Source organism: Chaetodon auriga, chromosome 23, assembly GCF_051107435.1.
Source record: "Chaetodon auriga isolate fChaAug3 chromosome 23, fChaAug3.hap1, whole genome shotgun sequence".
In the NCBI taxonomy this organism is placed as follows: domain Eukaryota; kingdom Metazoa; phylum Chordata; class Actinopteri; order Chaetodontiformes; family Chaetodontidae; genus Chaetodon; species Chaetodon auriga.
Window position 1 is genome coordinate 15,354,610 of NC_135096.1, and position 17,110 is coordinate 15,371,719.

Sequence of the window (17,110 nt, forward strand, 5' to 3'; positions counted from 1 at the left end):
GGCCTTTCTCAGCAGATTATTTTGGGCTCACTACTGTGTCATTACACGGCCTCCCGCTCTGTATTTAGGCCTGTTGATTGTAGGGCTGAGACTGGGCAGGGCTGAGGTGGGCTCTCCCTCTATTGAGTTGAGGGCTTTGACATTGGCTCGGCCGTTTGATGTGTTTTTGCGGTGAAAGGCGGCCTCGCGCCTGTTCGCTGTGCAACCACCCCCCCTACTCTCCAGGGTGAGACACTCCTCCCTGTCTCACTCTTTCTGGGATTTTTTACTCCTCATCTCTCCTCTCTGTTCCTTTGAAAACAGCCCTAGGAGAAGTTCTGCTCCCTGGTTTACCATTACAATAGGCCTATGTCTTATCTCGGCCTTATCTGTGGATGAGTTCATATCTGTGGTTTCTTCTGAAGGGGGATGCACGTCTGTGTGTGTGTGTGTGTGTGTGTGTGTGTGTGTGTGTGTGTGACAGAGAGGGGGAGAGAAAGCGAAGGGGGAGAAAGCAGAAGAGAGAGAGAGTGATGCGCGTGCACGTGCGCTCTCGCTCCCTCCCTATAATCAGCGACCGACGGGAGGGGGTGGAGCCGAGGCGCCGTGACTGTAACGCGATAGCTGCTCGGCTCAAAAGCGCGATCACTCACACACACACTCTACACACGCCTCCCAGACGCGCACACGGGACACACGCCGGTGTTGGAGCGGAGCGCAGGCTGTACGGAGCCGCTACCAGAGAGAGCCACACGGGAGAGAGTAGCGGTGCCGCAGGAGGTGGCATGACATGAGCGGTCTTTATGGGAAGCAACTCTTCCTCTTATTTATTTTTCTCTGACTTCTGCGCCACATTGAAAAGCAGCTTTCGACCGTCGGACTCAGGCTTCCAAGGCTTTGGCAGCTGTTTCTCGGGACTTTAGCTTGCTAACGCCGAGCCCCTTAAGGAGAACCAACCCTCGTGTGCGCAAAATACGCGGGGACGCAGAGTGGAAGATACGGGGGCTGGGAGCCTCTCAGTCGGAACTTGACGCACCCTGGAGCCGCTATCCAGACCCTCCGGAGCGCAGATATCGGCTCCCAGCTGCGGAGCGCACGCAGTATTGATCAAGGAGTTTGCTCACTAATTTTCGGATGAGGTTTAGTGGCACCGCAAATGGACAGACTTAAAAGGCTAAAGGGCTGCGCAATTAAAACTCTAATTCTATTCAATGACATGTAGTTGGCACATAGTTTCTCCACCAATGGTTTAGAAAACGACGTGGGATTATTACTGAACTGGTCTAGTTTTGACTGCCGTCAGCGGTTTTTGGTCCTAACGCGGTGTGGATTTTTTGGACGAACTGCATCATTTGTAACCTGCGAGGTGGAAACATTAGAAACTTAAAGCTCTCCGCGAGTTTCTGCGTCATCCAAGATGGATTTTGTGTCATCGTTGATTGGATTTTTAATGGCAATGTGTCATCTGGCATCGAGGGTCACGGGAGAAGATGGTGAGCTTTAGTTACTTCTTTGATTCTGACGCACGCACGGTCTGTCTCCACCAAAACACGCCAAAAAACAGAAGCATGAATGCAGCCTGAACATCACATTCAGTTAAATATGCTGGGGCTATTGCAATGATCTTACCCTTTTAAATCATATTTCATGAGCTCCTTGTCATGTGCCTCATATTATTTCAACACACATGAGTGTCTGGCATAATAAAGCCATTGTGTGTCTACCAGACCCATGTGTCCCTTAGTCTCTTGGATATTTTCCCCTAAATTTGGTGACTATGGGGATGGGAAAAGCAAGGGATTTCCATGATTCTGATAATCAAAATCACAGGAACCATGATGACTTTACATTTTAAGTCAGTGACTAAATCAGCCCCGTGCCAAGCCAGCTGTGACACATTTAAAACTAAAGAACTTAGATGCTCTCATCAAATATTTAAAAGATCGGAAACAGTTACAGTATCTGTCCCAGCTGCACTGGGAGCAGGATAGCACCTACCATCAGTTCACTGGACTGTGAATGAGATGATTATATGCATGAAGCTTTTGAAAATCCACACACATTGTTTACCCCGAGTAGCCGGTGGTTTTCTTTCATTTAATTATTCATCAAGGGAAATAAACAAACCCGCGCCTAATTAAAATGCTATTTCACATGAGGGTGAAAACAGGTTTTAGGCGTAGGCTGGGCTATAACCCGCTATTTTACAAATTCGCCGGTGTCCAAGAAACCGTGCGTAAAAGCTACACTGCCATTGTAGAATTTGACAACTGTGACTGTAATCATCGCCACTATAATCATTATCTTCATCAGCCACCAGCTCTCTCTTTCATTATCTCCTCGTGCTCCTTGTGCAGGGTGAAGGCAGGGCTGCTGGTGGCTGAGCGCCGGCAGCTCCAGGCGGCGGCGCGCCGTCACCTCCGTGCACTCTCTGCAATCAAGTAACAATAAGATGGGAGATTATAGTGCCTGGCGAGCCACAGAATAGCAGCCCCGCAGCTGGTGGGGACTCAGAGCCTTGCTTTAAGGCACTTAAGCAGGGCCAATTCTTTCCGTAAAGCACGGAAACGGCACTGTGGTAAATGAGTCCATACTTGATATACTACTGAGAGAGCAAGGCTCAAGTATGAAGCAGCGCCAAATTTATCTAGAAGCCTCATTAAATGTGGATTTAACATCAGGGAGCACCGCGTTCCATCTGGTGACTTGCATAGAGACGATCAAATAATGAAAACAACGACTCAGATATCGGCTGCTGCTTCATTGTGTCACCAAAAAATGCGCAGGATAGAGACAGGTTTAGAAGTGCTGGTGGGAAAGGGTCGTACGCAGGGGCTTACCATACAGAGAAGTGACGCCACTGGTGGGATGACACATGGCCTCTCGCTCACTGATCCGTGTAAGGAACTTAAATACTCCAGCTTTCTTCTTGCCTCTATCATGCTTTGACTCCGGGTGTCACCTTTACGTGGATGTGCGCTCTCGCCGCCTGTCGCCAGGTGGGATTTTTGCGCAAAACCCCAAAATTCAAATTTTGTGCATGTTGTATATCTGTGGTACTTAATCATCCTTATTCTCACTTCTAATTTTTTGACACATTTTCTCTGCCTATTATAATACATTGAGTATTCCAGAAGAGATGTATAGTTTTGGGGCTTTTTGTATGGTAATCTCCATGCGGCTGGAGTGCTGTGGTTCCTTTTCACCAGGAGTAGGCGGGTGAGAAGCTGTTCATGATCCCATGATGACTGTTGAGCCTTTACAACACCACCCGCTGGCCAAGCTCTGTTCCCTTCATATGGGCTCTTCTTCCTGTTGAGGCTACTTGTTTTAAATAGGACAGTCAACCCAGCCATCTCCTCTGAGTTCCTGTCTGTGTGCGTGCCTGTGTGTTTTACTGGCTGCCTGTGTACCCGCTGATCAGAGACAGATGTGGGCTTCTTGGCAGCCATCAGGCAAGCAAGAAGCTAGATCTCCCCCCACTCTCTCTCTCTATCCCCTGCCAAGACACTGCACCGCATGTCCCTGCCTCCATGCTCCCCTCAAGAGCCACATTACACACAGATGCCAGAGGAAGGAGAGACTGAGAGAGAGCAGAACGGACACAGAAGTAAGGAGGTTCAGAGAGATGAGGGGGGGGGGGGTCCAGAGGCAGAGAGAGATGTTAGGGGACAGAAAGACAACAGAGACGAACAGAAGGCAGATGTGAAGCTACTCAAGGCACAGAGAAGTGAGCATGGCATCCATCAGGTCATAACATGAAGGAGCGCGCGGGAACAAGGAAGACTTGGAGGAGAGACCGAAGGAGACGGTGGTGGGGGGATTGTGCATCAAACAGAGCGTGAGAGGAAAGGGCAACATCAAAGCGTGCCGGGGTCACAGAGTTAAAATGGCACCGGACTTAGAGGGAACAGATCGCATTAAGGGTTTATGGAGTGACACTATAGTCTGGGGTGACAGCTAAAGTGGGGTAAAATCACAGCCAGAGCTCTGCAGAGAGGTGGAAAATAAAAGAAGTGAATCTGTCATTAAAAAAACAGACACTCTGTAACAAAACGATGCTCCCATAAAAGTGAAGCACACTGGAGTCACATTAAAGGTTTCCAAAGAGTTCCTGCCTTTTGATGATAGACTCCATCTGCTTTTAGCAACTTGATACATTTCCAGTAGCCAAAGGTTTCCCTGAAGATATAATGCTTTGGAACAAATTGATGCACGCCTGAGGCATCTCAGCCAGAAACCCCCACGGGTGTAAAAATCTTACATGGTCTGAAGGTAAATGATCCATAACAGACATTTGGTGCTTGGACATTTCCAGTTGCGCTCTGCTGTTCTCTGCATCCTTAAGTAGAATAGAAAAGGTCCCTTTTTTAATGTCTCAAGCCCTATTTGCTGCAATCTTTATAACCGAAGCGTAGAGAATTCTACTCCGCTTGTACTGTAATCACAATAGTTTGACTCAGTGACATGTACATCAATTACTCCTTACCATAAGCATTAATATTCAGGCCATTAAGCAGCTCATTTGCATGTTTATTGAGTGGGCGGCTGTGCATCCTCTCCACCTATGGTATCGACTTCTTCCAGAGTTGGATTTGTGCTCATTTAATCATTTCTTTTCCAAATGTTTCTTCCTGTCTGGATGGACTTTCTCCTTTTTATTCTCTTTGTTGGTCTTTTTTGCCCCTCTCTATTTGTTTTCTTGCTCACGCCTTTGCCTTTTCTCTCCTCCTCCCCTCCTCTGCAACCCGCCCTTCAATTCTTTGCATTTCTCTGTGTTTTAATCTGGCCCGGCCTCAGAGGTATCAGCTGCGAAAACAAGGTCACCTATTAGCATTCATAGCCAAAGACAAACTGAGCGGCCTGTTCGATACCAGTCAGGTATGAGAGTCACAGGCTCGCGCAAAGCCCTGGCCTGCATTTGGGGTGAAATTAAAAACAAGACCCCCATAAATAAAACAGATCTGGGTCTTTCACTCTGCCGCATTAGCCACACGGGGGGTCTTAACGGGCGCTCGGGGACGGGTTTAGATGGGAGCTGGAGGGGGTTAGCATTGTCAAGAGGCAAGGCATTTTAAATTTACTGTAATTCACAAACGGGGTTAAAGAGGAGAGGGTGCATGAGGGGAGAGTTATGGGTGTGAATTTAGAGGAAAAAAACTGCTTTTGTAAGCGCTGCAGTTCTTCCAGAAAGGGTTTTTAAGCAGTCAGTTCCACTGAAAGGTAACATTCTGTAAGGTGGGGGGTAGAGGGCGGCAACAAATCACCAAAACTCCTGCAGCAAAGCTCAATTCTGCACAGCTCCCTCTCGCTGATGTCGCCTCGGCTGTTTCCACTCTTTGGACAGGGAAGTCCTTTGTGGAAAGAGCTCCGGCGGTGCAGGTTTGACGCCGCCGCACCGAGACAAAAGAGTGCACCAGGGGAGAAGAGACATGATACTGTAGTCAGGTAGTGTTTAGGATTAGGCCCACACCATTACCCCCCTGCAGCCACCAGCAACCATCTGTTTACTCGATTGATCCATTGAACCATTGATCACGATGGCCAGCTCTGTGCATTTAGCTGATTATCATGGGGCACTTATCCTGTTAGGGAGGGAGGAGTAGAGAGAGAGAAAGAAAAGGAGGCAGAGAGAGAGAGGAAAAGAGGATTTCGGGATATTATCTTCCTTTGATGTAGCTTTTGTTAGTTCTTAAAAGAAAAAAAAATCCCCCCTTAAACACATCTAACACTGTGAAACAAAAAGCTTTTGTCTGTGTGTGTTGCAGTGGCTGATTGTTGTTTGCCGGTTTGTGTTTTTGGTCGGTCGTTCTTGCAGAAAACTGGCCGCAGAGTACGGTGAATCTCCCTTAAGCATCAACTCACGAGCGTCTTTTTACATTTGGTATTATTCACAGATTGTCACAGATCATATGGGGGATATCCATCATGGAGAATTCAGCTCCTGATTCTAATTTCCTCACCTGCGGAGGCCTCAATGCATCATGTAAATTAGACATTGTGTGCTATGAGTAAGAGCTGAAACTTATACACTTTTATCTCAGAAGGTGTAATTTCCATTTATTATTCCACACAGTAGCTTGCCGTTCATTTTCAAGAAAGCATTCAGGTATTTTCAAGGTTTTCTGCCTTTGAAAGCTTGAAACTGGCGTCTTGATGATATTTCTGATATTTAAGCGTATGCTGTATCAGCGAGGGTGGACTTTTCATCCATCTGAATTTTAAATTCTCATACCGCTGCCTCTTTTCCCCATAGCACAGTCATTCTACCACGGCATAAAGGTCATAAAGCACAGGGCAATGAAAGTGAATCTCTTTTCTTCGCCCCTTCCTCCTCATCCTCTCCCTCTCCTTGGGTCCAGTCTAGTGTGGAATGGGTGAGATTAAAAGCAGTTGGAGAGACAACCCCTGCTCTTGACTGAATGGATGAGTGCTGCCCACTCTCCCCTCTCATTCCCTCACTCTGGGCGATAGCACTTTTTAATTAAGGTGGGGGGGTGGAGAGCGAGCGAGGGAGGGGCGAGAGACACTGGGAATGATGGAGGGATTTATCAGCGCCTCTCCTCACACTCGCAGCTTATCCCAGAGCGTGACGCCATACTTCCCCCGATAAGGCTGCTAATAGAAATGAGAGCGCGGGCATGCACGCACACACTCACACACACACGCGCACACACACACACACACACACACACACACACATAACAGAACGTGAGCAAAGACATGCAGACATATGCACATTTTCCCAGATAATGAAGATAAAGGCACTCACAGCGGGTACAAAGACGTCTGTGGGTTTGACTTGATCTGGAGCTACTAGAAAATGTGCACACACACACACACACGCACACACACACTTTATCGACACAATCTACGGTAAAACAAATGATGTGACTACATGTACATGCACACTTACATTTAAAGTAATTCGGCAGCATTTCAGTTTCATCCACACAACACTAAAACAATAAATGTGAAGAGCACACACACATCCAGCATACACACACACACACAGTAGTGACATTGTTCTCATGTTATAGTGCATGGTAGAAACAAATGTGGCACTTGTGTGTGAGTGTGTGTGTGTGTAGACAGATTGGCTCCTCTACTAGAAGAGACGGTGTAATTCATGAAGCTCGCTGGCAGCTCCTGAGTGCTTCCTCCGTGCTGCTCATCCAACAGCACAAGTTCTGTTCTCACCAAAACATTCTGCTCGACAGTGACACACACACACACACACACACACACACACACACACACACACACACACACTCATTCATATATGCATGTTTCATTCTAACTAATTGTCATGGACATGCAAGCAATTAGGCAAAGAATACACACATCTGTCATCAGAATCTTCTCGCAGTCGTTCATTCAGTGCAGAGAAAGTGTTGCTGCTGCATCCTCCCTTTCCCTCTTTTTTCTGAGCAGCAGCAAACAAACACCCACCGTGCCACACGCACTCATTCAAACGCACACACACACACACACACACACGCACTCATTCAAACACGCACGCACGCACGCACACATGTACATATATGCTACCAGAGTGAGTGTGTCGTGCGAGAGGTTTCCCAGTGGGGTCAGCGTCTACAGGGAGGCGCTGGATAGCAGGCATGTCTTAATGAGGCTCGTCAGGCTCTCTGCGCCGTGCATGCACACACACACACACACACACACACACACACTCACAGTCCCTTCGCTCCATCTCTTCTGTCACTCACTGCACCTCTCTCTTCCTCACCCTCTGGATCTCTCCTCCTCGTTGCCTCCCGCTCTCTCTGCCTGTCACCCGTCCCTCTCTTCCTCGCTCTTCCCACCTATGTCCTCGCACCCGCCCATCATACATCAACCCCGCCCACCGCCTTCACCCTCCTCCCCTTCCGATCAATCTTCCCCCCTTCTTCCTCAATCCATCTTCTTATCCATCGCCTCACCGTCTCTCCTCCTTCTCTCCTCTCCCTCTTTGCTTTCATCCTCTCTCCCCTCTTCCATTCTCCTTCCCGCTGTAATCCTTTCCCCCATCCCTTCCCACTCCTTGTCTCCTCTCTCCTCCACCCCTCCTCTTCATCCTCCTTGGAGGCCACTGAATGGGCAGCTCAGGGAAAAAGTGTCGAGGCGGCAGGATTCTCCCCAAACGGCTTAATCTGCCAGGGCTCTGCGTGCTGATAGCCTCCTGCACACGTCCCCTCCATAGGCTTCCCAACAATGACTGTCTGTCTGCAGAGCCGCAGCAGATAAAGAGATGTCTGTGTGTGTGTGGCTTTCTGTCTGTCTCTGTCATTCTTTGCCATCCCTGCTATCTTTTTGAAATTTTTCAGTTAGCTATTTTTTCCACCTCTGTCGGCCCGTGTGATTGACAAGCCCTGTGTTTGTATTTGGATGTGTGCGTGCGTGGGTGGCCGTTTGAACATGGAGCGGCAGCTGTACGTGTGTGTGTGCGCTCATTGTGCGTGGGAGTGTGTTTAAGCACCCCTGTGCGTGCCTTCATACGTGCACATGCAGCCGAACTTGTGTGTGTGTTGTGCATTTGTGCAACAGCTCACACGTGTGTCTGTGTGTACGCACGTGGGCGGCTGGAGTCGTGCACTCACATGAAATCACCGGCAGCTGTGTGTGCCTGCTGCGTGAGCGTGGGCATCGCTCCTCTCCACTTACAAAGTAAGGAAGCCATCGCAGCCCTAGCAAATGTCAGAGAATCTTAAGTGTGCCTTTTAAGCACAATAGGCGGTGGAAATGTCATCACTTGAAGGGTCTATTACACTTCAAGCCTTTGGTGCTGCTTTTTTTTTTTTCTTGCTTTGCTTTCCGCTTTCTTTATTGATGCTTTCATAGAAATTTGTAAGAAAAACAAGCAGGAATATCAACCCATTTATGTCAAGAGTAGATTCATCTCAGCGGCCGAGTGTTTAAGCCACCATTTGGTCGTGCATTGTTAATGGCAGCGTACCATTAGCTGAAGTTTGCTGCCTGATAAAGCAGCTTTCCTCCCTCTGTGTGGTGTTTTTCTGATTCGGCAGACATACGCCAGCTACAATATTAAGAAAACATTCGCCCCTCTTTGAGTTCAATATCACAACATTCATTACATTTAGAGATCCCCCTGGTGCATCAACAGCCACACACACACACACACACACACACATATACGGAGGTAGCTATCTAAACCACCCCCCGCTGTTGTCATGGAGAACATATTTTGCCTTTGCCTCTGTAAAGAATAATAATGCCCGCAAATCTATTGCACTGAAAGAGTAATAAAGGAACTATTGTGCACAGTGCTCCATCTGTATGTGTGTGTGTGTGTGTGTCAGATCTCCCACTGGGTGTGTGTGTGCACATGCAGAATACCCATATGCATGTTCCCTTTGTATGTGCATGTGAGTTTATGTGTTTAGCGTGTTTATGAGAGATAACGCCGAGCGTGAGAGCTGCCTTAGCTGTCGGGGTGTACGCAGAGAATAGGGTCTTTGTTGCCGTGTTAGCGTCTCATTACAGACTCGGGGTGACCCCCAGAACCTTGTGAGACAGGCCGTCTGTGTGTCACTTCCTGTCTAAGCCTGCAGAGCGATGCCATTGGCAGGCTATTGTTCCTGGGAGAGCGTGATAGGATCAGGGAATGTGTCCTAATGTTTGCAGATTGGCTTGCCGGAGCAACAATTACACTTGGAGAACGCTCCCAATGGGGAACTAGAGAGATAAGAGGCTGGGTGTGGAAGAGGGCAAAAAAGGCTCTGTGTGTGTTTCTTCTGTGTATGTGTGTAGGTGTGTGCGCCAGATGCAGCAGTGATGATCTTTTATTGTTTTAATAGCTTACCCATGTGGTCCCGCTCGCATTGAGAATCCACAATGGAGAAGTTTTTCCAATTTCCTCCTAACTGACGGCCTAAATTGCTTTCTTTGTTTTACTGTTCATTTGTTGCTCATCACATCTTCATACAGAGAAACAAGGTAAATGAAGAAGCGTCCTCTGAGTCGCTGTTCTGGGGAATGTACCATTTACTGAGGATTTATATGGCTTGACGCCGGCCTGCTATGCAAATGACGGATGTAGAAATGCAACAAAAGTATGTTTAAAATGAAAATAAACTCAACTTTTTCCTGTAGTATGTCCATTTTCTAATCAATACCTGTCACCTCCCGCTGTACCCCACCCTTCCATCTCTCTCCCTCTCCGTCTCTTATCGCAGCGCCGGAGTGCGGAGGCGTCTTAGATGCCAGCGAGGCGGGATACATCACCTCTCCCGGGTATCCTCTGGAGTACCCGCCTCATCAGAACTGTCACTGGATCATCACGGCGCCGGAGCCCTCGCAGCGCATCGTTCTCAACTTCAACCCACACTTTGAGATCGAGAGGCTGGACTGCAAGTAAGACAGCGAAGGGGCACGATGGGAGAATGGGGGCTTTTTGGAGAGCCGTGTCATAATAGTGACATCTATAAATCACTAGTTATTATTCTGGCTGAGTGATGATTTGTGTTGACGTTTTCATTAGTATGCTGCAAAAGCATACTTATCTCAAATAAGTAATTTCCTGTTGGAGCACACTGATTTTTACATACTATTATAATTCATTGCCGGCGGTTTGGCTTGATCCCAAGCTGTTGAAACGTTTTCCACATTTTGACCACAACAGGTCAATCGAGAAGGAAATTTTAATTGTAGATACAAGCTTTCTGCAAAACGCAGACCATTAAGTGGACTGTGGTTTTCTTTTTGTGAAATAATTATTTACTGAGGGAACGGTGAGCACACAAGTTCTTTTCAGCGCCAGTTCTTTTTTTTTTCGCATTCACACCATTACACACATTATGTCCTGGATGCTGCCCATTACAGCCACAGACGCTTTGTGTTGGCCTTTTAACGGCTTCTCCGGAGCAATTACTGTGTTGAATTCCTGGCTCAAGGGCACATCAGCTGCACATAACCTCAACAGTTCAGACAGCAGAGAATGCGGCTCATTTTAGTTTCCACATCCCAAGTTTTTTTGGTCTCCTTGGCATGAATTTGAATACAGACAATGCGGGTCACAATTAAGACTGAATGGAAAGAATGAGTCAAATAGCTCGATAATAATCTTCCCCTGGTTAAACTGATGATGTATGACAAAAAATGCCAGAAGATAGTTTTGTTTTATTCAGCTTGGAACCAGATGACTGAAGTTTTTTACTTGCTAAAGGAGAATACATTGATTCATAAACCACAATCAGACACTTGGGACAAATTTTGAGAATCATTTCTGTGCATGTGCATCTGACATTATCAGGGCTATCTGGCTGTAATCCCCTTCCATCTGATAATCAAATGCTAAGCAGCATTTGAAGATCTGCATGTGTGTGTTTGGACACGGAGGACAGATAGACTGTGGGAACGAAAAGGATCACGATGTAGTTTGAAGTTTGAAGGAGGGAAAGGCAGAGAGAGAGAGAAAAAACAGGGAAGGAAAAGGAGAAGAAGGAGCAGAGAATGAAGCCCAGCTGTTTGGATATGACTGTGTTCGGTCAGTTTCCTTTCTCAGAGACATGAATAATCCAAATCATATGCTCTTCTATTGTCTTTGACCTCAGAGGAAGGAGGAAGAAGTCACGGTTTCCACTGTTTAATCCACTTTTATACAACTGAGTCAGGGAGAATGTTACACACATCACCCATTTCGAGACTTTTTCATTGTCCGTTTGGTCTGTTTAAAGTGAACACAGACACGTTTTATCTGTATAGTCTGCAATTATGCCCATTTCTTTCTTATTTCCTTGCTCCAGCCCTCCCCTCATTCTGCAAATTGAAGAATTAATAATCCTAAATGCGTATTTTTTTGCATTGTTCACTGACAAAGCACTTTGTCTGGCCAGGAGAGAAATGTAACTTTCATGAGGACATCAATGGCTGCTTTGGTGAAAGGGTTTTGTAATGATTGTCGGTTCTATTCATGCAGCTGTGTCACGTTGCAGTGAACTGGAAATGTTATTTTGATGTCTCGGCTTTGTGTCTCCAGGTTTCTGTCGCTTTTGTCAAAGGCAAAATGTTGCATAATTATCTCCCTTGCAATATGTTTCTCAGTAACAACGCTTTTACACCAGCGCCACAGTGTCAACACCGCAGCACACTGGACTTCCCCGCTGTAGTGGTGGAGAGAGGAATGGCTCAGCTGTTGATAAGCAGTGTGTCAAGCAGCTTCTCACAGCCCAAGGCGTGCAGGGCAGGAGGAGACCGAGGGAGGAGGAAGAGAAAACCGAAATGCCTCCTCTTTTCTCTTCTCCGCAGAGGGTTTTATTGAGATGGGGGTTATTTTTTTTTTTTTTTTTTACACTCGCCTGGGGGGACAGAGGCCTTGGCCTGCCCTCTAACACACACTCCCACTCAATCTCCCTTCATCCTGTATGTATGAGTGTGTGCATGTGTGTGTGAGAGTCAGTGAGCGTGGGTGGGAAAAAGCGTCTGCATGTGAGTAACTCCACAAGCATGCAAGCAAGTGTTAGTTTGTAAGACTAGCCGCGCCGCTTCCCTCTTCCCTCCATCCATCCATCCGGCCTCCCTGTGATAACCCCCATTTTAGAGGCCCATTAGAGAAATAGGGGATCGCGCCAACATTTATTTATGCATAAACTCCAACGCTAATGTGTTTGCCCTTCTGTGTTTCGTGGAGGATGCATTTCCCTTTGGGGCACAGAAATAGCAACAGAAATAAGTAGGAAAAGCCAAAGTACGGCTCGATATTCCTGCTCTCTCCATCCTCTGCTATGCTTTTTACCAGGATTGATCCGAGCCCTGAAGCACTGTTACGGGTAGCTTCTCTTTTTTTTTTTTTGCCTGTATGATTAGGCACGGCAGTGTGAGTGAGCAGAGAGTAGATTTTTGCATGTTTTCACGGTCCTCCACGAGGTTAGGGCGAGGGGGGCTGGAGGGCTGCAGAGGTGGAGGGCTCACCATCTTGGTCAAGGCTGAAAATCTGCGTGACAGCTGGGATTACAGAGACAGCAGCAGAGAAAACCAGAGCTGTGTGTTACCTGAAAGATGCAGAGCTATCGTCTAGACTGCTGACTGTGGAAACACACAAAGAAAAAAAGCATAGATGATAACATGGTCATAGAGATTGCAGATGTACATATGTTTTTGGTGGATACACTTAAAAACACATGCACGTACACATTTAAGCACGCAACCTGTCAGCGTAAGAGTGCTCATCATATCCCCCCTTGGGCACTTTAGACCCTTATAAAACCAAGAAAAGTGCTTGGTCAGCCCAGGCAAGGGGTCTGAACTCTGGCTAATATCCCCAGCCAGCTGGTGATTTTCCCTCAGTGGGTTCAAACAGTCAGTGCTCGGACGATGTAACGTAGCCAAACCGCGGCTCTACTGCAGCAATCAAATCCGCAGCCTTATGCAGGCACTCCATGTCTGAGGTGGCACTTTAATTCAGGATTTCATTTCAGGGGGAGTCCGGCCGCGTGCCAAATAGCTCTTACCTCCAGGTTGCCAGCCGATTGATGTGAACTAAATGTAATAAAGGCTAGATGAAATATCAGGCCCATATCTCTAATGCAATCTGCCATCACCAAGCCCCAGGATGCTACCTAGCGATATACCAGGAGCTGAGGAGGGGGGAGAGAGACTGAGAGAGGAGAGTGAGGTGGAGGCTACATCCCCCCGCTTTCTTTTTCTGTTTCTCTCCGGCTCTCTTTCTCTTTCGCTTCATCTTCCTCCCTCCCTTTCTTGATCTACCTCTTCCCTCCCTTTGTTCTTTCGCTCTCCCTCTCCTCTAGCCCGAGGAGGAAGTGTTTTATTTTTACACACTTGAATTAAACATTGAAACGGGCAGAATTACATACAGACGTGCTCACAAACACATATGCACGCCATAAAACTGCAGTCATTCAGGAAGATCCATTTCTTCCACCTTTGTGGTTTTTATTTTCTCACTTTTATTCGGTGATTTGTTATTGAATGCAGCCCGGGGTGGGAAGGCTTGATGATACAGCTTTAGAACTTTACACACATACACACAAAAGCTGTAAAACCCCTCAGCCTGTGACACGCCTGTCCACAGCGAGAGGTGTCTCCAACACATCGCAGCAGCTGTCCTGCGTTTGCATGCGTGTCTGTGTGTGTGCGTGCATGATATCACCCTCTTACTAATACCCAAAGGGGGAGCAGAGAGGTGTGGGATCAATGTCAGTATTCCGCTTGTAATGGGAAGTCAATAGATGATCAGCAATGGCCGGAGGGAGCGAGAGAAGGAGGTGAAGAGGAGGAGGAGGAGGGTGATGGTTAAGGATGAAAGGAGAGACAGATGAGTTGCCAGAGGTCATGACTAAAGGGAGTTGTTTGGGTTCTGATGTGTCAATATCTGGCTCATGGCCGGCGTTTAGGACAAGATCACGGTCATCAGCGTCCAGCGGTCAGGACTGTTACAGTTGCTATAATGATGATATAATAAGGAACAGGGATAATTAAATGTAAAAACCAGCATTATCAACCATTTCAAATGCTTGCTTTGATCGATTGCTCTGGCCTGATACAGAGACACTCAGATATGAGCAATGTGCCAAAGCTATAAGCTTGGTCTTACCTCTCTATGTGAATCTCCTCAATATAAAAACATGTAAGCTAAGTGGACTCGAGGGTCTAAATTCTCCGCTGGAATAAAAGTGAGTGTCTGGACGAGTTGCCAACGCAGTGAGGGAAATCTCCATCGCAAATGTATGTTGATATAGGTCGATTAAAATGCATCCAGTAGGGGCAGCAGGGTCACGGCTTCAGCTCAGACAGCAGTTACAGTCTGATGTTACAGATCGATGCCGCACTAGAAGGCCTGGGTCCGAGCCCAGACTGCCTGTGGTCAGCGGTTTGGCCCCAGTCATCTGTAAGTATGCATCTGTGATGGACAGCAGAAGAGGGAGGTGAGGCAGGAGGAGAGGAGGAAGGGGAGTGCTATTTGTTTTTGGGCTAGATTGAAGATGGCAGGCCCTGTGGATCTGCAGGGATTTTGCTCGCAGAATCTAGTTAATATTTCAGAGGCACTTATGGTTTATTAGAGTCCCCATCGAGGGCGGGAGGAGCGGCTGGTAGTGTGTGTGTGTGTGTGGATGGAGATGCTTGTGCATCTGGTTGTGTGTCTACAACACACCCTCCGCCTCACTTAATTTCTGCTTCTGTGCATCATCAAGAGAGAGAAGGAAGAAGCGACAAGCAGTTGTTCATTGTTTACCGGATCGGGATCTTGTGGGTTTCTGTGCTCCGAGAGTGGAAAACAAGAGGGGAAAAACACAACGCAAGAGAAAGGAAACTCATTTCAACCGAAGGCCTCAAGTGTCTGAGTACAGCCAAGTTTGGTTTGCTGATATTCTCCAACAGCTGTTGCTCTTTTATCAGCATAAACAAAATAAATCAGACGACCATGACGCACCCACAGCAAATTATGTGTTAATCTTTTGTGTAATTTTTCCCAGCGAATGCTTTATGTGTTTATGCAAGCGTTTGGAGTAAAATGAGTGAATCACAACATCCCATACGAGTTGTTTCGCAGTCAAGCAGTTAAATGCGGACGGACAGGTGGTTAAACGAGATTCCTTTTCTGATTTCACAAAAGAAGGATGTCGTGAGGGTTTTACTGATCTGTTTATAGTGTGGAGATTGACCACGAGTGGAGGCCACAAAGGCTAGCTGAGAGATTTAAATGTGAGTATACAGTTTACAGCGTGTGGTGCAGTTATGTTGCTCCGCATTTTGGTGCCGATGCCTACAGGAAATGTCCCCGGACCCCAACAAACAGGAAAGGTGTGAAAGGCAATTAGTCGTTTTGGCGTAGGGGTGGAGTGATATATGAGAGCAGAGGAAGAGAGGACATGTCTGGACTGGTGCAGAATTACCAGTTTCCTTAACCCCTCTCCCTCTGCTGCAGCTATTCTCCACAGGAGAAATGAGGGGGGTTGAAACTGGTGCCCCGTAATGACTCCCTAAACACAGGGCCAGTCATGCAGACCCAGACAGACTGCCAGACAGACAGAGAGCTGGGGCTGGGGAACGGCTGGTGTCAGACGTAGCATCAAAACAACTCCTAATGGAACCAGGATCTGGACGCGGGCTTGCGTGAATGCTTTAACGTGTTTGTGAGTGGCGCGCAATGCTAATGTGTGTCTTTGCGGGTGCAGGGGGGGTTTTTTTTTGCGTGTGTGTGCGCATGTGCAAACGGTTTGTGCACACGTGTGCGCGCACGGTGTCGTGGAATGCGCTCAAGTGTGCATTTGAGAGAGACAGACAGCGGGCTCTCACACGTCAGGTCCTCATGCATGTATTCATCAGAGCCTGGGGAGAGGCTGAGCGAACAGGTCAATAATCACATCTGAGGAACACTCACTCACTGACGCTAATCCACGACAGGAGAGAGCGAGACAGAAAGAGAGAGAGAGAGAGAGAAGGATAGAGACCCACTCTAAAATCAATTAAAACCTAATTAGGCTCTCAGCTCTTTCGCAGGCCTTTTATCCTTGGTGTTGGCGATACAGCGTTGAGTGTGTACGCGCACGCCTATGTTTGTCTATATCAGCGTGTGGCTGTGTGTCCGTCTCTCTGCATGTGTGTGTGTGTGTGTGTTTGTTGGCACATGTTTGAGTGTGTGTTTTCCCTAAGCATGTGTCAGTTACAGCCCTAAGCAGGCGTACTTAGGGAGAGCCGTGGCTCTTACAGGCTCACCGTGGGAGCTTGCAGCTAAAGCCTTTACGATCGCCTTTTGTAATGCAGGATTACAACCAGGACATGTATAAGAGAATTGGACAACTGCTTCTTAACTCACTCACTACTTTTGTGCTGATTTGCTCCAGTCCCAACCATCACATACTTAAACTGCAGCATTACAAGTATGTAGTGAGACAATCAAACTTGTTACAGTGCCTTCTTTCCAATGTCCCGGGACGAAGTCTTACTATATGGATTGCTTCAGAGGGGAATGACATCTGTTTTTGAATAACTCACATATGTTCCTCCATGCTGGTGCGCACATATAAAGTGAATTGGTGAAAGAGCATGGCAGAGATTTAGCACAGTCGAGGGGCTCAAGAGAGACAGACGGAGAGAAAAAATAGCCGAAACTGCTGCAGCAGAGGCAGCCATGTCTTGACTTTTTGCCAAA

General features: G+C 47.3%; 1 protein-coding gene across 2 annotated transcripts in view; it reads left to right on the forward strand.

The window, feature by feature from the left end:
- The first annotated feature begins 643 nt into the window (after nucleotides 1–643).
- The window catches only part of nrp2a (neuropilin 2a), a 59,436-nt gene continuing 42,969 nt past the window's right edge, over nucleotides 644–17,110 (forward strand). For both annotated transcript variants that reach the window (XM_076723229.1, XM_076723230.1), the window contains exons 1-2: nucleotides 644–1,472; nucleotides 10,176–10,353. In XM_076723229.1, coding sequence (XP_076579344.1) covers nucleotides 1,397–1,472; nucleotides 10,176–10,353 — 254 coding nt within the window. In that variant the 5' untranslated portion in view covers nucleotides 644–1,396. The remainder of the gene's footprint in view (nucleotides 1,473–10,175; nucleotides 10,354–17,110) is intronic.